Source organism: Phalacrocorax aristotelis, chromosome 3, assembly GCF_949628215.1.
Source record: "Phalacrocorax aristotelis chromosome 3, bGulAri2.1, whole genome shotgun sequence".
NCBI classification, from domain to species: Eukaryota; Metazoa; Chordata; class Aves; order Suliformes; family Phalacrocoracidae; genus Phalacrocorax; species Phalacrocorax aristotelis.
The window spans coordinates 65097588-65122054 of NC_134278.1; the positions used below are offsets into that span (position 1 = coordinate 65097588).

Consider the following 24467-nt stretch of genomic DNA (forward strand, 5'->3'; position numbering starts at 1 on the left):
ATCAAATAACTGCCTCAGCTGTTCTGTTCGCAGCTGATTGTGTTTGTACATCACTGCCCCAGGCAAAATCTAGTTGTTCTTTAAAAAGAAAATCCATGTATGATCAGCCTGGACCTAAGCCTTCCCCACTGCACAACTCTGTTCCCATAGCGCAGTGCGGGAGATTCACACAGGAACATTTTGCACAGCAGCATCAATGCAGGCCATGCAGGCTGAACCAGAACATACCACGGGGTACCCTTTTCCCTCCTGTTATCCAGGAGGGGGCCACTGCAGTGGGTATTTTCTCAAGACTCTCTCAATGACAGTAAAGTCTCCTGGATTTAGGACACGACAGACTGTAGCTAACAGGCTAGGTTTTCAGGTAGCAGTAGAATGATGCTCTGATATTGAGGTGTATGGACTTATGCCATAGCGTGGGAAGCTGAAATTGAGGTGGGCGCATGTACAAGTAGAAGGGCCAAAGAGTAGCAAAACGTAAAGAAAATTCTGCTCTGGGGCTCAGGGAGGCTGACAGATCATCTGAATGGTTCTTTCATGTGCACAAAGCTGTCCACACTGAATAATGGTTCTCAGCAGCTCCACTGTCCAGGTATCTCTAACATGCCATTATTCCCCTCCAAACGTTCACACACCCCTCAGGCAACAGGTTTCTTTCAAGATCTCCTTTTCAATGCCACGCCCAGCTGCCTGGATAGCCTTTCATTTTAAGAAGCCACACTTAAAGCCTTTGCCTTTGTATCTGTGGTTTCCTATTGAGGGTATTCCATGGTGCCTTACCTTTTTTAATACCAAGGACTTTTCATTTCCAATCCTGTAGCATACTTACCAGTCACGCCTCTGTAAGTTCTCATCTCCCCAGTCTGAGGACACTGTGGCAGTGCCTTTACCTTGCTGCTCCAAGCACTCTTATCCTTATGGCCTTGCACTGGTCCATTCTGAAACATTTTTACATCCCTTATGTCAGAAAACATCTGCCTTTTGTGTTTAACTCATCCCTTTCCCCCCCACTGCCCCCTGCCTCCTGACATTTTAGTCTATAGCTCCATAGTAAGAACTTCCCCTTGAGTTTTTATTTGGCAACCTCAGCACCTGCTAGAGTAATGGCTCTTTATTTATCCAATAGACATTACCCAATAACACATATGCACAAAGCCTAGCAAACAATCAGCATGCAGTACATTAAGTGTGACGCAATTGACGCTAACAGCATCATAAGCAAAAGCAACCAACGGGGAGCTCGAGCAGCTCCCAATGAAAACAATGCAGTCATCCTCAGCAAAGTGTTATGGGGCACCTGCTGCACTACAAGGACACCCCAAGGAGGAGGACACCTGCCTGAGACCCCCTTACTTCTTTTCCCACCTGACTGGTGGGGAGTCTTCCCTTTTCTCTGCCCCTTCAGGTAACTTTGCGGTCAATGTAGGCCATCAGCTCTGCTAATAAAACTTTGTGCATTTAAGGCTGGCTGACCTGCCCTTGCACAACAAGGGTCATATCCTCCAAACCAGGCTTGACCACAATTTTGCAGACAAGTTAAACCATTAACAAGTGTACTTGAGAAAATAATATAAAAATAAATAGTGTTTGGTCAGATGCAGATAAATCTCAAAAGATTACTTCTAAAATCTCAGAGGAAGGTTAACAAGACATTCATATTTTCTCCTTAAAACTTTATTACCATATACTGGCACACATTACTGGAAGAAACCAGCAAAAAAAAAAAAGTGTGGATAAAGGATACAAAAAACCCCTGTGTGCCATTCTTTAATGCCAGTGGTAGCGTACACATCTGCTCTTCTTCCTGAAGCCTTGTAAAAGGAGAGAGACGTCCATCATTACAGATGCTGCCAATATGACAATTTATGATGGTGCCCATAGTTGGTAGTTAAACACAGGCAAATTTTACAGCTGTGTTAGACAATCTATTGAGCAGAGATCTCCCAGCCATAGATGATTTAATCTTTTTATTATTATTATTAGTGTTGTTATTGGCAAGAAAGCAATAATATGGCCTTATTTTTAATGGTTTAATGTAAATTAGGTTGCATTGCTGGTATTAGGATGGTATAAAGCTTGCTTTAAAACATGGAAAAGAGAAGGCATTCTATATTGCTATGAAATCAGTATTTTCTATAGGAAAGCTCAATGAGTGTTTCTTCAGGCAAATTTAAGGAATGACTATTTTTTACTTAAAGGGACTTCATTTATTTTGGTATACCACAAGAAGGAAGCTTTTCCACGATATGGAATGAACTCTCCATGTTATAGCAGCACTTGCCTCTTCTTGTTCACAGTCAGATACATGCAAGCACCCCCTCACAGCTGCCCTCCTCCCCTCCCTCCCCATCTTCAGGCTACCTGCTGCCATGGAGCTTTTGCCCCCTCTCGGATATGCCAGCAGTATTGGATATTTATCCCTAGTTAGTAGATTTCTATTTCCTTACTCTTTTTGCCCGAAGCATTTCTAATCCATTTTTTTCTTTTTGGAATATCCTTCTTATAAAGCAGCAAGCCGCTTAATCTCTCACTAAGCTTATGGCAACGCTTCTAAAAGCATATGCAGCCAAAAGCACATGTGGTCAGACAGGCTTTTTGGAAATGCTTTACTTCACCCAGAGGTGCCTAGATGCATGTGCAATTCCAGCCTTTAGCAACATTATCTCTGAAAAGATGCCTGCAAACCGCTCATAATCACATTTTGGGAAAGAGGAGGGCGAGAGGGCCACTTACACTCCTATGATACTCAGATTAATTTAAATAGATGCAGAAGCCAAGAGATTACAACTCAGAGAAAGACCAAAAGGGGCCATCTACCTTCCTTCCCGATGTCTAGCTAACCTTTGCTTCCTCTGGCTTATTACTGGCACAGGACAACCTGTAGGTCATGCCCAGTTTCCAGTTCAAGTTCAGGGCTCCCAGGCAGAACAGTGGTAATCCTGAATCACTCAAAAGTAAAATGAACTCAGCAATACATTTAAGAAAGTAACAATAAAATGGTCGTAGTAGTATTACATAAATTGAATGGCTCTTTTCTGTTCCTATATTTTGTGCACATATAATTACTTTTTTTAACTCAGGTTTTTTGCTTTTGGCTAGGTGATGCGCTACAAAGTTCAGTCTTAATTTTTGATGAAAATAACAACCTTAAACCAGTATAAGTTGCAAAGACAATCTTTTATGTACATTGGGAAAGCAGAGGATGCTTATTTGCAGGAGACAGCCTGAAAGGAGGAGTCCCTCAGAGAGAAGCAGAATGAGTCAAGAACGTTCTTTTTCAAGACCAAAGACAAAGCACCTGATAAGACACACCAGAGGCTCCAGGGCAGGAAGCCACACAGTCACCAGGAGGCTACAGTGCTGGGATGAATTAGCCTTCATCAATGTTCAAGCAACTGGAGTTCAGATACTGGGGCAACTGAACTGCCGTGCCTGTCTTTACCACATATTCCTTTTATGCCAGGTAAATGCTTTCCGAGTTAGACTTTGCTTAAAAAAGAAACAAAAACCCAACCAAACACAAAAAAAACAGAACAATACAGTTGGATTTCAGTTGCATTGACTAGAAGTAATATAATGTAGTGAGAAACTAGCCCACAGCCCACTTACCTGTGACAGGTAAGATGATATACAGACCTTAACATCTGCCACTTTGCGTGAAGCCAATGGCAAGTCACTGCCTGTGATCGCAGAGAGTCAGAGCCCAGGATGGCAGCACAACTTTCACCAACATTAGAACCAAGAAGAGAGGTGTCTGACAACATCACGAAGATGGAATAAATAAAACAGGCGTATCTCAGCCTGAAAACTGAAAACATGCCCAAACATTTAACTCCCACTTCCCTCAAAAAACCCTGACAACCCAACCTCCCTTTCCCCAAAACCTGAAGCAGCACTGAGACCAATTACCAAACACTTTAATCGCACGCACGCACGCACACAGAGTTTTGGACAGTGAGGAAAAATGTGTCATATTTTTCAAGTTTAGCTTCCCAGAAAAAAAGTTTGTGTTTTCCAGACTTTCCCCTCCCTGTGGTCTCCTGGAAAGAGAAATGTTCTCCAGAGGCACGCTGACAGCGGTCACCTCACACCCAGGCCCAAAGGGACATCAAGGATTTTGCTGGCCAGCACCACTGGGACGGGCTCTGCTGGCCGGGCAGTGGCTGCAGGACAGACTGAGCTCCCCGACGCCATGCACACCCGGCAGCACGAGGGGACCTCACGGCACGGCGTCCGGCACCTCAGCCCCTGCAGCATGGTTCAGGGAAAGCTGCTGACCCCATGGAGCACCCAACCCTCTCTACCAGGTGCTGGCTCCTGTCCAAGTCAGAAGGATATACCTCGCTTTTGGACAGCGCTCTTATACAGCAGGCTGTTTGGCGTCCCAGCGCCCTAGAAGGTTTACAAAGTATTTACTAGATGGCTAAGTGGTTACACAAAGCAATCTGTGCTGAAACAAAAAAAAACAACAACAAACCAAACAAAAACCAACAAAAACAAAACAACAACAAAAAAACCAACCACAAACCCCCCCAACAAACAAAAAAAAACCAAAAAATAATTTCTGTAGTTTAGCTAAAGAGGAACAAAATACCATACTGTGCAGTGATAGGCTAGCGGTTGGACTCGATGATCTTAAGGGTCTTTTCCAACCTTAATGATTCTGTGATTCTGTGAAAACAAGAATTCAGGTTAAGGATGACCAACTGTAAGTAAAGGGGATTAAACCTATCTTGACAGAAATCACAAAATAAAAAGACCTAATAAAACCCCCAAAGCTCTAGACAATATTGTCAGGTGGACGGTCAGTCACCAGCACTCTGCCATGGCCCTGGAGGTCTTCAAGCATTGTTATATTTACAAAACGTTCAGGGATATTCTGCAGGAGGCATCCTGCTCTGGCAGCGACCGGAGGTCTGTCTCTGGCACTCGCTCTAAAGCTTTTTCTTTCAGCTACTCCTCTGCAGCGTCGGATCAATAGCTCAGCAGTACCTTCTCCTGCTCCCATGGCCGCTGCTGTTCCTGCGCCGAGGTACAAAGCATCGGCATGCACACGTTTTGTAACTTGGTCTCCCTGTCTCCATTTCTACAGGCCCTGAGTATGCATAGCTTGTCCACAAACGCTGCTCTCCAGAATACTGGTTTTCAGTGGGGTTATGCCAACTTGTATCTACCCTTTGAAGTGACAGTGGTTTTAGTTTGATGGGGGGAGGAGACTGCTCTTCAGAAGGTGCTTTCTTTTTGCAAAACAAATGTATTGACATTTAACAAAAAAAAGCGAAGTTAAAACCTCAGTATCATGAAAAAAAAAAAAATTAAAAAATTAAATCACTATGAATCACTTAACTACCCAAGTGAAAAGGAACAGACAGAAGCCAACACCACTCCTGCCTGGAGGACACAGAAGCACCTATCAGCTCGTTACAAGCAAGAGACAGGGACTTCCTCCACTTCATCCGATAAAGCCGCACCTGATAACACCTCACCCACTATAATTCATAGTTCCGCATTGCTCACACACAAGAGGGGAGTCATTCCAGCAAGGAAGGTTCACCACCAGCTGGAGAAAGCAGCAAAAGAAGCTGAGGTTAAAAAATAGCAAGATATTTGAAAGGCGTCTAGGGCACTGTGAATATTCTGTTCCCCACCGATATTAGTGGCAATACAGCCTAGAATTGCACTGCTAGCCTTGAACACCTCAGCAAATCAGAAGGATGAATTATTTATGAGAGACAGTTTAGGCTTTGTACTGAGGACAGTGGAGGTGCTTATTTTCTGCAGTGCCTGCCTCAGAATGTCTCTCCCTGCTCCCCTGCTAGAACGTTGGAAGTAATACTAGCAACGCTGCCGCATAGTTAAAAGCATCATGTTGCCGTTGTTTTACAAACCTTTACCAAACTTTAATCAGTTTGGTGGTACCATTCCATGCCGGCTGTTTTTCTCCAGAGTATTTGAGAGCGCAACTGTTAAACTATTTCAAAGAACAAAGCCGGCGGGGGGGAGAGGGGGGACGTTTTGTCCACATTGAGGTATGAAGACCTCTGAAGGTCTACCTCCCCCACGCTTCAAAGCAGCAAGCCTGACATCAGGCCACAGGGCTTGGATTCAAGGATGTTCCTCCTCCCAACTTCCACACCACAGCATGCCCAAGCTATGGTGGTATTTATGGACTCTTTGTGAGAAGGAGAAATAAGCGTCATGTGTGCTCCACAGAGCTGCTAGAAATCTGCGATGGATTTATCATCACAAATACAGTCTTTGGTACTGTTTCTGTTCGGCACAAGAGCCAATCTTCTCTACAAAGGCAGTATGCCAAATGAGCATCTGACAACTGTCAGCAGAAAGATGGTGTCTCCACTGCTCTCAGTAATCTTCCTGACGGGTCCACTAATTATAAAGCCAGAGCAATAATTGTTGTTTTATATTCTAATTACCTGCATGACAAAGTCCACCACATTTCCCTAATTTCCCATTTAGCCTCAGCTCTACAAAATTAAATCATTCTTAAATATTTGTCAGAGGTCAAGAATTCAAAGCAGCACTTGGTAAGTCAGGTCAGTGAGTCTTAAAAGTGCACACCTTATTTTGGCTAAAATTCATCTTACTATAACCCAAGGATGCTGAACAGGGTGTTTATACTGGAAGTAGACATAATTTTCACTTCTCATCATTCATGACACAGTCCCAAAGCAAATTTACAGCAAGCTTTTAAAAATAGCATTAATAATCTTAGGGGCTGTACTAAGACCCTAATTAAGATAGTATATGAACGTTTCCTGATTGCATGTGAGATGACAGATTAAAGCTACAGTCAGCAGAATCCTTAAGGAATTTATTTTCTTAACACGATTTTGGGAAAGATGGTTGTCGTTTCTGCTTCCATACAAAGTGTCAAGACATCAAGTCGAAGGTCTTGGTGTGCCCTGTTAGTCACGTTTAGGACCCAGCTTCTCAGGGCATGTTGTAATTCACAGCATAACACCCCTGGACTCTGGCTACAGCACCTCTGAAAGTGCTTTCCAAGATGATAAGCCCAGGAAAGGAAGAGTCTTCTCATAAGCATGCAAAGGCTTTGTTGAGGTGACCTTTCTAACTTCATGCAGGATCTCCTCAGCAGAAGAAACAGTGGGCTCTGGTTTCCGATGAGCAATGTGGCTGCTTCAGCACCAAGACCAACCTTCATTCAAAATTACTGCTCACTGTCCACTGCGCAGCTGGCAACATCGGTAGCAAAATGGGATGGATTTATCAAACAGCCTCCTCTTTTGCCCACAGCCCAGGTTCACCTGCAGGGTAAATCCTCCTCCATGCTGCAGTTGCAGGGACCACAACCAGCCTTGGAACAGGCTATTCCAAAGTCCTCTCATTAGAAACACCAAGTGCTGGTGCTTCTGACTGCTGTTGTTGGAGCTGCAAGAGTTTTCTGGGAGCTGTGAGTTCAAAAGAAGCACTGACAAAAGGAAGTCCAAGCAATAAAGAAGAGGTGACAATTCCGTATCATCAGTCCCAAACAAAACTTTTGCTTGAACAGGTTAGCCTTGAGAAACCAGGCAAAAGACGCTACAGTTGAATGAAGTATCGCCACCAGCCTCTCCCTCGGCTCATAGCAAGGCAGAAAAAGACACCTCTGGCTTTTCAGTAAGAGTTAACCCTTGATTCAGCTTTCAGCTTGGCTTAAATATTCCTCCCTTCAGAGGTTAACATATATCACTGCCATTTTTTTCTCTGGATAAACAAAGGTTTCTCGCTCAAAACTGTTGCCATTTAACAATGTGTATCCTAGAAAGCTGTAAACTAGTCCTGATTTAACTGAACTGACACTATTACTGAAAGCAATTGTATACTCTCAGTGACCAAAGCTTTCCTGGCAGAGCTGTCTCTCTGGATTTATCATTAACATCTACATCCTAACGCTGCTAAATAATTCAGCACAGCATTTAGCCTTGTGTCCTTGCCTCTCTACCCAGAAACCGCCCTCACTATTTAGCGTGTGTTCCAGCAACAGGGGGGAAAAACCTGCCTGGATCGTGGTTCCTCCTCACGCTGCATAACTGAGGGGGAACCTTCGCTCTCAACATAGAAGCACAGGTTTTATTTATTTTCCTAGAAGAAGTGTTTATTAGATACTTAAATATAGAGCATTATTTATCCACATGGAGTCATGACCATGTGGGCTCAGATTCACATGCAAATTCCCTTTTTAATAATCCTAATGCAGGGAGCGCTCCAATCAGAGCGCTATCAGCCCCGGCTCCCTGATACCTGATGCCAGCTTTGCTGGTAATGTAGGCCACTGAAGCAAATCCAGAGAGATTGAGTTGGAAGTGGAAAGAGGCTCTGAGATCTATTTGCTTGGCTTCCTGGGGAGGGGGAGGAGGGGGCCTAACTTCTTTTTTTCTTTCCACTATAAACGGGATATCATTTAAGAGGGATCATTAGCCGAGAGCAGCCCAGCTGGGTCAAGGCTGGGAGGCGGGGACACAGTTGCAAGCAGTGAAGCAAGGTGGAGGCATGAAGACAGAAGACCAGGTTAATAAAAGCATGAGGTGGCTCTTAGGCAGCAGCTGGAGAAAATTTGGACACGCTGACAGGGGAAACTACGACTGGCTAAACAGTGAACCAGGTGGGCCACTTCTGGAAACAGAGCTTCAGGTCTGTACCCTCCTGCTCATCTCTGTGGCACGTCCTTTGACTTTGCGTGTGTGTGTACGTCTGTGTAATGCCTCAGTGTATAGCACAGAGTAAATACCTGGGTATTGAGACATATCAAAGCAGTAATGCTCAATTACAAAGAGTCAGAACATTTATTTATTGCTGTTAAGTTGTTTTATACAAATTTGTGGGGAAAGAAAAACATTAGATGGGAAAATCTTGCTAGACCGGCAGGTAAAGATGTTTATTTCTTTTAAGCATAACGCATTCTGCTATTCCTTGATTTACTTTCCTTTAAATACATGTTTACGCTTTGGATCTGGTCCCACGAAGCCTTTCTGCAGATGTTAGGAGTCAGTGGCGGTCAGCAATGAACTCTTGTTCCCTAAGCTGTGCACTGATTACTTCTGCGAGAGAGGATCACATGCAGGCAAGCGGGGGAAGGGAAGCAGCCCTCGGAGATCAAAACACAGCCTGCCTTTCTGGCTTTGTCTGGGATACAGCGAACAGGTGTGATCATAAAGAACAATTTAAGGTGCACTTACGTCCCCAGTAAATGTCTAAATCGAGTAGCATTAGCAAATGAACTGGCCCCACTAGTTAGTTGAGACATCAAGTGTACTGTGGTAAAATAAAAGAGAGTAGGAGAGGGGCATCAAAACAGGAGAAAAAGTAGTTTTTAAGTGTCTCTACAATTTTAACGAAGTCTACCTAATCAGTAACATAGCTGGGGTTAGAATGGCAAAGGCAATGTCTTCACACCTTGAGAATGGTTTTGCCGAACAGTGAGAAACAAACAGCATCACCAGAGTCACCTTCTAACAAGTATTTTAAAAATCAGTGTAAATCTAGGCTTTAAAATTATGTGTCATTATTAAGGTTCACAAAACCACATCAGAATGTTTTTCTTTTTGCCAGAGTTATATGCTGTTGCTTTTTACAAGTAATAATGAATCAGCTTTAAGAAGCAGGACTGAGCTTGGAAAAGCACCTATGCATGGACCACAGCCTAATAACTTCAAAGCAGACTTTGTTCTAAATCCATTTAAAACATTTCAGAAGTATCGGTTTCCTGATTCAACTTCAAAGATATTAGCATAAATACAGGATATGTTAATAACAATTATTTTAATAAAGTTCTAAGTACCCTAGCAAATCATTAACAACACAATAAATCCTAGCACCAATCAAACAATCACTTCAATGGGAAGTGAGCAAAATGAACTTTTATTTTTCTATCCTTACACAAGAGTTTTCTTTAAACTTATTTTTGGCCTTATTAGGTCATTCCCCTCAAAGCCAGGTTCTAGGTTTCTTTCGTCTATACAAAGAGTTCACTTCTAAACTCATTCCATTACTCATCACGGAAATGCCACACAACCGGGCTGCTCTCTACCTTTCATTCCTTTACCAACAGGCATGAGTAAAAACTCATCTAAACTGATGTGGGTCACATAATCTGGAAGTTGGCAACTGTACATGCTCAGAATGTCAAAAAAAATATGTAGGCAGACAGATAATTAGTGAAAGGCTTCACTACTTCTAGTTTGTGCTCAGGGTCTTGGAAAACTGACCCTCTGCTTCAGTCCCTATGAAGATGTAAATGAAAAGAAGAGGATGAATATGAGCCTACAATGGCTAAACCATCCTACTAAAAATCAGTTCTGGGAAAACAGAAGACCTTCTAGAAACATAATCCCTCTTCCCCCCCATGCCCCTTTCTGCCTTTCTCTTTATAAAGGATATTTTCCCTGTATTTATGTGCCTATAGCTTATTTCATGCTGGAAGTCAAAGCCTTATTTTTGCCAGTTAGAAACCTGACAATAGCTGTTTGTGATGACACGGGCAGAGCACGCTGACCTCCAGTGAAGCAGCGGCACTGACACCAGACCAGTGAAGAGAACACTACCAAATAATTCCCTCAGTCACCTCATATGCTCGGTTTGGAAACTTCCAGATTTTGATCAGTAGAGGATTTTACTTTATATATGTTCTACAGTTGGTTTATTTACTTAGACTTTCATTTCAGATACTGAAGATTCAGTTTAATTTCTAAATCATTTTATTTTCCAGTTCTGGCAGCTATTTCTGATACCTGATACACACTGGTTCCTTTTCTAGTTTTAAAGCTTCAGTTTTGGTTCTGTTTAGAACTTCAGTTTTAGTTGAGAACTTCAGAGCAAATATTAATTTTTTTCTAAGTGACCCTTGTTTAATTTTATTAAAAATATTTCTATTTTTAATAGAATTTTTTTTCATTACTATAGGATTTTCCAAGTCATTATGTCAAGACCTTTGCAACATTCTTCAGTAGCCCCTTAACCACTTGTCCCACAAAACCACGACAGCAAAACAGACTAATACTGCTCAATTGTCTCACAATACATCTGATATATATCTGGATATACCTACAATCAGTTTTTTGAACAATACTCAATGTAAAATCAGTCCATGTAAAATGTTTGGCAGGAGGCAGTATCAAAATGGACACGTAACTCCTTATGATTTATGCTTCAGGTTCTGGGCATCTGTGATATTAACTTGTTACAAACAATTTCAATTCAAATAATACACTAAGTAGCTGTTATTAATCCTACCTGCTTCACATGCTACTATTTTGCAGACTGTAGTAAGACACACTGTTCTTTCACAACTGCACAGGACATGGTATTCACTTCATTGCTAGCCAGTCAGTGTGCTACTCTCCCCACCTTTCTCAGCATACAGCCCAGGGTCTTATTTACTGCACCGTCTTCGAACAACAGATTTCTTACATCTTGTTTAAATACATTACTAAATAGACAGTCACCGGGCACTTGTGTAGTTACCTTGAGTAGAAGAATAGAATAGAATAGAATAGAATAGAATAGAATAGAATAGAATAGAATAGAATAGAATAGAATAGAATAGAATAGAATAGAATAGTTCAGTTGGAAGGGACCTACAACAATCTAGTCCAACTGCCTGACCACTTCAGAGGGTACAAGAGGATATGAAGATTTTCACAATTACCTATGTCATTTTTGCCCGTATCCCTTACTCTAATAAAGTACTTGCAGGCTCAGGACATTGCTCTTTCACCTTCAGAGACAGCAATGCAGATGCAGAATTTCTGCAGACCAGACCCAGGGATCCCAACCCGGGCACTCAAAGTGAGGTATAACCAATGAATAACCCACAACAAACACCTCAGCTGAACTGTCTTGCCCCACCTAGAGCATTCAGTAACAGAGACAGGAATACAGCTCCCCAGAAGAACAGTCATTATCCGTAACTAGCAGACATCCTCTCTCTTCCCCCAGCCTCCTGACTCAGTCACTACATATTCTACAAATTCTGCAACACATTACCCTGAGGTATGGCAGTTTTCATCCTTAAGCAATGTAGCACAACCCGAGTGGGCACTTTGTACACAAAAACATAATTAAAAATTATGTGCATTGTGGATAAAACTAAGGATTCACAGATTTCCAAAACACTGGAATTTATTCAGTCTTGAGAGCTTGAATATGAAACTTTAGAATCAATAGGTTACTCTTGGAGGGCTTTTGAAAAAAGAGTTTTCAGCCCAGTAACCATGCTGACACCCAAATGAATCCAGGTTGTCCCCTTATACATATTTCATAGACTGTGGCTGCCTAAGCTAGCTCGTACTACAGTTTCTCTTCTTCCACTTTCTTACCATTAGATGCAAATTGGACCCTCCAACATTAATACATTTTACATATTTCTGTTGACAGATATTTCTTTGCAAGACCCAAGACTGCTGAGTTCCAGTTGAGGCTTTGGAGCAAAGTATTCCCCCAAGATCCCAGACCATTTTTTAATGCCTTCCCTTTAGCTTAACCCTTCCTTCCCCTGCCTCCCAGTTTGTCATTAGCCCTTTCTTTTGCATCTTCTGCAAAAGCACGGGACTGATGAGTGAGAGAGGAGCCCCAACATTTGTTCCTAAGAATTCTTCTCAGCCTTATCTAATCCAACAGCCTTCATTCTAGGTTCCCTTTTGGCTTTCCTCCCCACAGCTTTGCATCTCGTGCATCCTCCTCACAAGCCAAGGCTTTCCATCCACACTGGTGCACAGTTCTGGTCAGCACCCTTCTCCGCTCTGCCCTCCCCTGATGAGTCCACAGCTCTTCACTCCATACCCACATCCAACCCACCACTCCCTCCTCTGTCTCCTCACTACTCTGTGGATTCTCAGAAATGCAGTCTTTGTGTGAGGCCACATCTTATAATAGGATGGGTCAGGCAACCATAACACTAGTCCATGGTTCCACCAGCACATGAAGGATATGGCGTCCTCGGCCGCTATTTAAAACATGAACTTCCTTTCAGTGAAATTCGTAGGGAAGTTGCATTGAGTTTAAAGGTAAGAGACTCAGGGGTTTATATACCTTTTACAAGTCCCATGTAGGAAACACTGGCAATCTCACCTTCTGTCCCTACAAACAACCACAGCACAACGCACAGATCCAAAGAACACCATGTCAACCCAGCTGAAAGCCCACTCCCTACAAATTAAACCAAAAGTTACACTTGGATCTCACTGGTCATGAATAATGCTGTCCAATATAAGTTCAGCTCTTCTAAATGTTTATAATAAAAGTATCAGTAACATGGCAGTATATGTGGGTCTCAATATACATAGTGCACAAATATAATACTGAATGCTTTTTCTCATTTTCTAATAAAGTGTTTTATTTACATCATAAGACAAAATAATAAAGCATGAACAAACGTTTTTAAGAAAATCCCCTCATTTTTTAAAGATGATATAACATCTGCATTAGAATAAGAGCTGAACAGTTTCTCCCAACTCTGCTGTTTCCTGTAGCTCATTTAATGGTCAGGTAAGACAACAGCTTGTACTGCCAGAAACTCTTTAATAAGAAATGATCAGTAAATATGATCTAGTTCTTGAGTATGCATTTTTGTGGTAAAAGACAGCTTGGGGGGGGTGGGTAAAAAAAGCTTAATAGCTAATCCACAAGAGTTTCAATGTATTTTGAAATTACTTTAATGGCTTTGGCCTCAGACTCACATTACCTCAGGATAAAAAGCAGAAGTCTCCCCTACACTATTTGTTAGGAGTCAAAACCTATTTACTTCTTTATCTTAGGCATGACTACATACTAAGAATTTCATAACATGACAAAGAATCAGAGAGGTAAAAAAATGCCTGGTAGATAATTAGTTGACCATAGGTTACACTGTGATTTTGTAGCTAAAAGAATTACCATGATCTTTGGAAGAGTAAGCAGAGAAAGTTATTTAGACTAGGAAGGTGGCACTGGAGTTACTGGCTCTTTTCACAAAGCCATTACTGCAAACAGCCTGTTTGCATCCCTGCCTCCAAATGCTTTGAAGAAAGAATCACTTGACTTCTCCTACCTTGAAAAACTGCCTCTGTTAAAAATAAAGGAAATCTGATCCATTGATCTGTTTAGTCTCACCACAAAAATGTGAAAAAGCCATCGGATTACAGTCTTTGAGTACTTACAAAAGGAATGAGTTGATAATAAATGGCATTTTAGGGTTTGGGTTTTCCTCCCTCTCTGGACTAAACTCTGAATGAGATCCACTTATTAGAAGCTAGAGCTAGATATGGTCAGACTGGAAATAAGCTACATTAAATTTTAAAAGTGAAGCTAATACAACAAAAAACCACAAATATTATTTAAAAACAATAGGTTATAATGCCTGTTAACACTACAGCACAATTCAAAAGCTGCAGGACAGAGGTTTTTGTGCAATATTTTGCAGGAGATTAAGCTGACTGACTAGTCATAGCTGCTGTTACTCTTACACAAGCAGTTCTTTTTCCACAATTTTTAACATGGAAAATGATTCTTGGACAGAACAAGCTCAAGAAAGAGCCCCAGTCCGGGCTGTCCTGACACAGCATGTTTTATTTGGGCTGGCCTGTAAGGTTAGAACAGCCCCAAGAACAGGTATTGTAGGCAGTGGGTCCTGGTGAAAGGGATTGTTGTTGTAATATTTGTTCTTTAAAGTAAAGAGTAGATTTTTCCAAATAGAAAGAAACAACACTAGATGGTGGATCACCAGCCCTGCTCCTCCTGCAATTCAGTGTTCTCCCAGGTTTTAAAAGCTTAGCCAGTCTCTTGCAAAGAGGACTGGTCCCAGCATAATCCAGGAGTAATAAGATCTCATACCAAAATACATACGGTTCCAGGTTGTTGGTTTTTTCTCCCCATGGAGACAGGGTTTCCTAGAAACCCTCCACTCTTTGCAACTTCTCCATTTCTTTTGTCTCTAGTTGTCAAAGCAATTCACGAGCCTGCAACACGTACGGCTTGAGTGCCACTAATGCAGACAAAAAGTAACCTGGCAAAGCAATGGCTAGATAATAGCAGGGGGAGGTGGAGAATGTGTGCTTTCTCTCCAGTTAAGATGTCTCCAGGAATCCAACACGTTACCTATTTGCTTTAATTATAGGGCAGACCACAGACAAGTTCAACCAAAGACGACATAGAACCATTTCTGTGCATCATACTGCCTGCCACCATGATGCTCTTCCTGGCATTCCTGCTGCTCTTCCTGTACCGCCGTTGCCAGCGCCCCACTCCGCAGGGGCAGATCTTCAGCATCGACCTCCCCGAGGCCCTGCCTGAGCACGATGTGTCCAATTTCCTTTCCGTGCTGCCCTGGAACAATGAACAGAGTTTCCACTACTCCACTCTGCTCCCTGATGCCACATTCCTCACTTTGTGTTTGCCTCCATCCTACGAGGAGGCCACCATGAAGACTTCCATGGATGAGGTTCATATTGAGCTCTCTCCAGATCCAGTGCCTCCTTACGAAGAGAGCACGCTGCAGTCCAGCAGCGCCAAATAAACTTCCTACGGAAGCACCTTAGCTGAAGCATGCAGCCCCTCAAGGCACAAATGTGGAGCTGCTATGGCCTTTAAAATTAGCAAATAGATTCCAAATGAGGCACAAAACAAATGAATTAATGAAGGAAGAAACTTGGAGTAACAGGGAGTGAGTCTCCTCACCTCATCCTAGGATTCTCCACCTTCCATTTGTGGCAAGCGTACACATGCATACTATAGCACCAAATCGGTCCCAGACTGGTAACACAGGTATTCCAGTTAACAAAGCGTGTCATGCAAGGATTAAATTTAATGACAGGCGGGAATCTGTCCCCTGCAATCCCTCAGCTACAAAGAAATATGAATTATGCTATAGATTCACCCGTCACAAAAAGGGCTTTTAACACATACCTATTCCAGTTTGTCTTTTTCTTTTTTATGTGTTTATTTTTTAATTGAGTTTCTGACAAGCTGATTTACTCAAGCTGTGTGTGTTAACATCGCATTCTTCTGCAGTGCTCTGGAATTATCACAAGAGCTCTCAGGAAAGCAAATACATATCTAGCCTCTACAAAATTTCCAGCAACTGTCCCCAATGGTTCAAATGTGCGCTGTGGATAAAGGCTCTCTTTTATCACAGTTGAACAATAAGAACAACCAGAGAAAACCTGATTGTTCTGGGTGAGGAAGATTCCAGCAGCACCACATAAGAGCATGCTCACACCATTTCCGCAGGCTGCTTGCCAAGGTCTGCAAGGTCCTGCCGTTCCAGACTACTGGCTTGACTTGTTTTCCAATTTACAAGTCTACAAAAATAAACCCTGTGACATTATACTCCCTTCCCCTTCATCACTAGGGCAAAGTAAATCTCATTCAAGTGCATTGATGCCAGTGTTGTGGTTCTGTTTCAGGAGAGCTCACATGTGCATACTTTTCCACAATGATGTATGTTATCTTTAATTCTTTCTCACAGGATAGCATTTTCACTATGCTGACAGCCACTTTTGTTATGGAAGGTGGGTACAGCTTGACAGCCTCAAAAGTTATGACAGCTTCTTCCTTGCAGGTGTCAGCTATTCCGTGACATTACATTCATCTGTGGCTTGCCAACATCACAACTCCTACCTATTAGTGTGTGCAGTCTTGGTGTAACTCCTAAACCTGAAGGCTGTCCTGACTCACATTGTGATTCCAGCAACCGTCATGAGGTGTCAATATCAGCCAGTCCTGCTTTGTGAACGTACCACATTCTTTAAAACAAAAAACCAAACAAGAACCAAAAAAAAACCCAATAATGGAAGAAGAAATCATCACTGTACAGAAGACAGACAGGTCACTTTTAAGCTGCAGGTAGTTAAATTTCATGTCTTTATGTCAACAGTGGCACAAATCACATCAGCACAGTAACTAAGTAGTCCAGGTCAAACCTGATGATCCCCCTCATATAGTTCCCTTAAAACAAGGGAAAAGATCTGCCTTTTGTATTGCAGAAATGGGACTGTTTTCCTGAACTACATTTTTGAAATTGTCACCTTTTCTAATATTCCCTCTTGGTCACCAAACTGTAAGAACAGCAGCAGCAGATGTTTTGGACAAATCCAAATTCAGTCAACCATTTTTATTTTCAAACCGTGCCTGGGATGAGTTCTTGGTATTTGCTGATGCATTTGAAAGTCCTGTATCCTTGCATTTTGTTTAGCTCCTTAATATTTGGTACATGCAGTTGTTGCCAGCTACAGGGAAAGCTGGAAAAATACAAGAACACCAAGAAAACGTATGCTACCTAATCAGCAAGGTACAAATGTTTGAGGTTCAAATACAAATTACTTTTGCCTCCAGTGTCTGTATATTCCACTAACTTCAGCAGAATTGTACAGGTATGCTTGAGAATTCAGCCACCATCATATTGAATTGAGTATATTTTGCCTTAAAAGACCTTCTGAGTTCTGAAATGGGTTACGCTGTTCTTCAGCACAATTTCTTGTTTACCCTAAGCAGGGTAGCACCTGAAACCCAATCCCTGGCTCATCATTCTAAACTGCTCTCCAGTTACCTTAGTTGCTTAAGATAACTTCTTGAGTCATATTTCTTGTTACCAAGACTGACACAGTTCTAGAACTAGTCAAGAATTACTATTCTCTCCAAAAATAGAGTGTCTCTGACAGTATTTATTGCATAACTCTCAAATTCTGCTTTAGCCAAATAGTTTCTGTTCATTTGTGTTGCTATAGACAACTTAAAACAGATACCTGCTCAAATCCAAATGAGCAGAAACATCTCCATGACTTAAAATTTTCTTTCTAATAGACTAATAGCTTTTTATTTCATCTGGAATTGGTATCCCTTACCTTGTTTCAACACAGATTTGTCTAGTCGTGCATGTTAATTATCCCCAGTAGGATTTAACCTAACCAGCATGTCACTCTTAAATCTCCACCCCAGAAAAAAGGTCCAGTAAAACAAAAACGAGAACGCTTCTCATGCAAACGTACTGAAATTAGTCTCCATTGCCTAGAAGCTACCTCTGACCATATGAGCCTGTGGTGACACACGTCAGTAACCACAGCGTTATTGGTATTAGCGCTACTGGTTGCAGACCAGCTATCAGGTCCTTCGGGCAAACACTTTCTGTGTCCAAGTGGAGAGCTCACAATCTGACAGGAGCTCATGTCTGGCAATACAGCAACCATGTGTAGGGGAAAAATCTTTCGTATTCTCAGCTCCACTAATCTGACAGGTGGAGGTTTAGAGCACACCATCTAAAAGAAAGATGTTGGAGTTGAGGCTGTAGACCAGAAGAGTGTGGAGAGACATTAAGCTTTCAGACACATAAAAGGTAACTGCAAACAAAGTAAAATAAACATCCTTCATGCCTGCAGGAATCTGAACTGGTAATAGTGAGCTTGAGGTGCAGCAAGTTTAAGTCAGAAAAGGAATTTCTAAAAGTGAAGTGCAGTATGAAAGAACAGCGAAGCACTGGCAGCACCATCTCTGGCCACATTAAGTTGTTAGACAAACATCTGTCAGGAGTGCTGAAGGATCCTAGCCGGAGCAAGGAATGGATTAGATGTCTTCTCTGGGTCCTTTCCTCTTCCTATGCCCTAAAGCTTTATCAAAGTAAATTTTGTTAATAATTTCCAAGTTTTCTATGAAATCAGACATCTGTTTCTTTGAAAATCTGATACTATGAAATTTCACGTGCATCCAGAGATCACTGTGACCCTGGCATTGTACCTTATAACCACAAGGTCCTCATATATATTTTTCTTTTTGTTTAAATCTGATTAAGAATAGGACTTATTAAATATTAATGTCTTACAGATTGTGAACTCACCATAATGTAAAGGGCAATTGTATTTCAGTTTTCCTTTAAGAAAATACTGACAACCATGATGAGATTTATCACGTATATACAATTGTTTATACTTATTAAGAAACTATGGAAAAATACAGGCCCCCTCTCGTCAAGGAGACTTGCAAAAGTTTAAAGGGTGATCTACGTGCTTGTTCGCTCTGTAAGAGCTGCCAGAAACCCTTAATGACATGGGTCCATTACTCTGCAGACTAAGGTGCATATAGCTCTTGCACACATGCAAATTTCTTGCTCAAAAGACATTTATGGGAAAACGACAAAAGTAGTTTATACAAAATGGTTCTACTAAATATGCAGCACTATCTCCAATAATAATACGGTGGTTTAATACTAATAGAATATCCTGTCTCTCTTATTTTACCTGAAGGAAGAAAAGATGACACAGCTCCTTGCAACCACAGCAGGAGCTCAGAAACTAACATCTCAGATAAAATTGATTCATGCTTGTACACAGATTGAGCATCTGGCACCCAATCTTTGCTGAGCTGAAAACTAACTCATGACTCACTGGTTTGTACTTGCCAATGATAAAATGTGTTTTCAAAACAGGACAGTCACTGCTTGGTCTTATGAAGTGACCAGCTTCCATCCTTGGTCTAAGAAAGGAAGAACAAGCATTTCAGCACACATATTTCACTGGAGAGATGCTAATTTGTAACAAAGCTGTTGACTGGAAATTTAGATCCTGGCTTTACTGAAGTGGAATAGTTTTAAAAATAGAAACAAACCCCAACTCCAAGTCAGAATGTCTTTATGATAGTTCAGTCATACCACAGTGGCCAAGAAAGAACTGCCCCCAAAATAAAACATTTGGCTTAATCTACGCTTACAAGGATTTTACTTGTGTTCCTATGCAAGGAGAGCCTCCAAATACAGGCACACAACTGTGTTTGCCAGTATTAACTCCACTAGCGTGAACTATATATGCTCTAGTAGTAAAAAAAACCCTTATGAATGTAAGTTTTATCTATATGGGAAGTTGAGTCAGCAGTCTTATTCTGGCTAGGAATGTAATTTTTTTTTTTTAACAAACTTCTAAGGAGGAGAATTGCGCAAAAACATCAAATAAGAATGAGCTGAATGCTTATGGCAAATAAATTATTCGCTTACTCCTCTCTTAAAAACTGTCCATAAGTGAAACAGTTAGGACTTTTTAATCATGGAATTTATTAATTTCAGTTTAATTGTTAGTAAACAATCATGTTATGTCATAACTGCTGTTACGCAGTAGTTCATTTCCTCATTTGGATGACCAGGTCTTCTGCAGAACAGCAAAGGCATGTGAGTGTGGAGCATAAGGGAGGTATCCTCTGTAATAAACACAGTGTACTGTTCTCGATGGTACAGCTAGCAAGGCTGGGTACAGCTAATGAATCAATACTGCAGCAGATGCCAATGAAGAGAGTAAAAACTCATTGAAAACTCTTGTTAGAAACTCTTGGATACTTGAATAGGCTCACAGCAGTGTAGATGGACATTTGCACTTTCACAAGATTTCTGATAAAAAGTTAAGTAAAAAAAAATTCCCAATGTCTTTCACATTTGTTGAGGGTGTGAAAGATTCACACTTTTCTTTGACTTTGGCTCCATCAGTAGTTTTAGTTTTGATTATTCACAAAAATGTAACACCTAGAAGAGTATATTGTATAGGAGAGTATAAGGAATAAAGAGCAATGAAAAATAAAGAGCAATAAAGAGATTGTAATACTCAGAATTTCAAATAAGTCATGCCATTAATGTGTTATCTTCTCCAGCCCCTTCCTTATTAATTTGTTCTTCCAAAGTCAAGATGTTATTTTTTTTATTGAATCCTTCCCTTACAACTTTTCAGATATTTCCATCTGTGACAAAATAAATCTTTTGAAGCAGAAGGGCATGTCCAGGCAATCCTTTCCAAACATGTCAAGCCCATTCATAAGATTCAAGGCCTAATTTTTATTTTGTAGGTGTTTTGGTTTGTTTTGGCTTGTTTTCCACGTTCAGACAAAGAGAACTGGATGCATGTTTTTTAGTTCTTTGAGTGCAAATTAACTGAATTCCTTTAGTGGACTTCCATGCACAGACCATGGGAAGTGGAGCCGTACTTTTCCTGCCCTACCACATCAAGCACCCTAAAGAGAAAGTAATATGCAGCAGAACACAAATCATTATGAAAAAATAGTAAGAGAGAACATACCCATCCAGAAACACACACTTACAAACTTGCCTTCCCCTCCCTTACTTCCCATTCTTCACTTCTCTCTCCTTTTGTTTAATTCACTTTTATGCCAACTACATAAAGGCAACACAGGAAGGGTAACTAACTCTGTAGACTGACCCACAGCCATAGAGATCCTGTGTCATGTGTCATGTTCTACCCATAATCAGAATATATCATATTCATATGTATCATCTATCATAAAATACCCATAATGTTTTTTATTATGAAGTGCTTTGCATGAAACGAGTTTCCACTACAGGTTAAACAGACAAATTCAAGCATATTTCTGCAAATGCATTTCACTGCTTGTTTAGCCAATGATATGCCAAATTATTGAAGAAGAGCCATTAAAAACCCAGTATGTGTTTCAGTTCTGTGGCACTTGTCCTTTCTCTTTTTTTCCAGTTTAGAAAAAATGCATTTGACACCACTTTCAGATGTTAGTATGGCCACAATTTTCTTCACAAAGACTGTACATCTACGTTTTAGACACAAATACCAGCCTGAAGGGAATTAGCTTGCTTATAAACTCTCTCTTGAATTAATACTCACCCCCTTTACTGGCAAGTACAGTTTTCCTCTGTTATGATGCAGAACCTAAACATTTCTATAACTGGCTGGTTTCTAGTGTAATCCACATATCAACAAAACATTGTGGTCATCAGAAACAGGAAAATGCTGCTGTTGTATGCAATGGAAGGAAAAAGAGTAAAATGCAGATCTATTACTACAACCCTTACAGTGTTCGGCTCCAGCAGGAAGATCAGAGCAAACACAGGATGTCAGTACAGAGACAGATGAAGCAAAGTCCATACACTTCTGAGACCTTCATAGCACCTTTTTTTCCAAAGCATTACCAGAAATCATCAACCAGAGAAGGAGCATAGTGCTACACAAGTGACTAGAGCAGTGTCCCTGACCCAAGCCTGGTGAGACAGTCCTCAGGCATTGACACCAACAGACCTGAGTGGTGCCGCACTCCACTGTGAGGTCCTGCACACCTCCCATGCTTCTGTGCTCCCCTTCAGCAGCCCCAGTCCTGCCACTCCCACCTGTAAGAAGGACATGCTGAGTGGTCTCAGCTGTCATATCATAAGATCTCCATTGGAAACAAAATTAAATAATCAGGTTTTAGACCTTCAGAGCATATCTGTATTACAAAAGTACCAAGGTAACATACTGGTAACATCTAGAACTATGTGCCAGTGGTTATGGTAGACTCCATAAACCAGGCACTGAGTAAATTCTATTTTCTTTTCCTAAAAACATGACCTGATATAAACTAGAGCACAAGGAAAGAACTGTTATTTGATACTGCATTTTATGCTTTGCAGGTCACCCTGGAAGTGAGAAGGCTTATTTTCTAATGTGTTATTCTTTATCTAGCTTATGCATACTTTATTTTAAATATAATATAAAATAGAGATTTTAGAGATAACAAGGAAGCTACAAGCATGAAGTTTGCCTAGATACTATATCCAAGAGCTCCACATGAACACGTCTCTCTCTTTAGCTAACATCACCTCAAAAAGTTATCACCTGCTTATAGACCTATGAAGTAATACAAATATTTTGGCAGATACCTGGACTCCTTCTGAGCATCCCCCATGCCCCAGCCATCTGACCACACAGTTGTCAGAGACATTTATGATTTTAGTTTGTTCAGTTTTATTTATTACCAGATTTCAGTTTTACCTGGGACTCTTACAAAGTATTTACACCAAGTGTGCTGAATTCCAATAAATATAATTTTTAGCTTCATTAGAAGACAAAGACTATTTCCAGAATGGCTTGTATTTAGAGTGATTATACCCATTTTTTAAAAGCTGAAAACACTTTTCCATTATAATGACAATCTGCTTCCCTGGCACAAGTTGTGCTGTGCACAGCTCCTGGTTCCCAGAGGAGGAGAGCATGGAAAGGCCTTCTCTCCCTTAGGTAGCTTGCCATCATGGTTAACAGTGCAGACACCAAGATTAAATTCCTGCTTTCCCAAAGACTCAGCTTGTCTGGGGAAATGGGACATCGCCAAACTAACAGCCACTCAGAAGGAGAGGTTGGTTTCATTGCTGTTGGGCCTTAGGGAACTCGCAGAGACTAACATTCGCCCACCCTCCCACCCGCGATGCTATGCCAGTCCTTTAAATTAAAGTTTTATGCATTTGTTTAGTAATTTTCATCCATTACTGTAATAGGACCACAAAATATAAACTATTCCAACTGGTATCTTTCCAGTTAGCATGATTTTGAAATGTAAATTTGGACAGAATATATTTGTCATCTGTATCGTTACAGCTACTGAGCCCGCTTGAGGGTGGACCCTGTGCCAAAAGTGCGCTGCCTTCACCCAAGGTTTAAACGCATGTTAAGCGATGAGCGGGTGTTTTATTTGAAAGCAGCTCTCTAGCGGGGGCAAGCTAAAGGAAACATGCCAGGGGGTGGTGGTGTGGGGGAAGAAACCAGTGGGAACTGGTGGGAACCCCACTCTACTGCTGCCCCACCCAGCAGGGGAGGCATGGCTCTGCCCCAGCTCACCAAGCAGATCAATGGCGAGCCAGCCTGGCACTGCCTGCCCACCAAGCTGGGAGCAATGGCGGAGGGGCGGGAAGGTGGGATCAAGATGGCAGCTGTCTTCACAGCTCCAGCCCCCTCACCCCCCCACCCCCAATTAGGCCTCTTAATCCACTTTCCCAGTCCCCAACAGTCTCACCCCCGGTTTGTGACAGTTGCAGCGAAGGTCCCTTTCCCTCACGTGTGCTCCAAGCAGAAACACAAATGCTGGCGGCTTAACAATGACTGGTACCTTGGGCTGATGGGGGATGAACCGCCCTTAACGGTACAAGGCCTTCCACCACCCCCACCACCCCCCTTGAACATGGCTTCCAACAGACGCCATCGGGAGGTGTTGTCCTGTCTGCTTCAATTTCCTGGAAACAGGAATGACATGCCAAAGCCACCCAGGAGCACCAGAGGCACCATGCAGGAGGGCTGGACCAAGCATCAGCTTTGTACAAAAACCCAGTTCAGTAGTGCTGTATTGAACCATTAAGTGTCTGGTAAATCAGTGTAGTTGTAAGTATTTAATACCAGATATTTTGCTCTGACTAGACTAGCACTTAGTAATTTTTGTCTCCAAATTCCTTCCTAAGCACTTTTTGCACAGAGGGGACAGACGGCCTCCAAGCCCCGTCAGTGTTTGCTCCCATGTCCCCTCCCCTCACGCCTTCCGCAGGGGTGTCTGCAACCAGCAGGTACCCTAAGGACATGAGGAGGTACAGGCAGCAGAAGATGAGTAATGTGTACATAGAACGACCGGGTGTGCTTTCCCCAACACTGATAGGAAAGCTTGGACACCCCAACAGTTTCCTAGAAAGGGTCACCAGGTACCTGCTGAATCATGAGGTTTGC

The 24467-nt window shown here is 41.8% G+C and overlaps 1 protein-coding gene across 1 annotated transcript; it reads left to right on the forward strand.

The window, feature by feature from the left end:
- Positions 1 to 8410: 8410 nt before the first annotated feature.
- SMIM28 (small integral membrane protein 28) lies at positions 8411 to 20730 on the forward strand. Its single transcript, XM_075087744.1, has 2 exons — positions 8411 to 8652; positions 15110 to 20730. Exons 1-2 carry the CDS (start codon positions 8512 to 8514, stop codon positions 15506 to 15508), a joined length of 540 nt encoding a protein of 179 aa, XP_074943845.1. The 5' UTR covers positions 8411 to 8511; the 3' UTR covers positions 15509 to 20730.
- The last annotated feature ends 3737 nt before the right edge of the window (positions 20731 to 24467 follow it).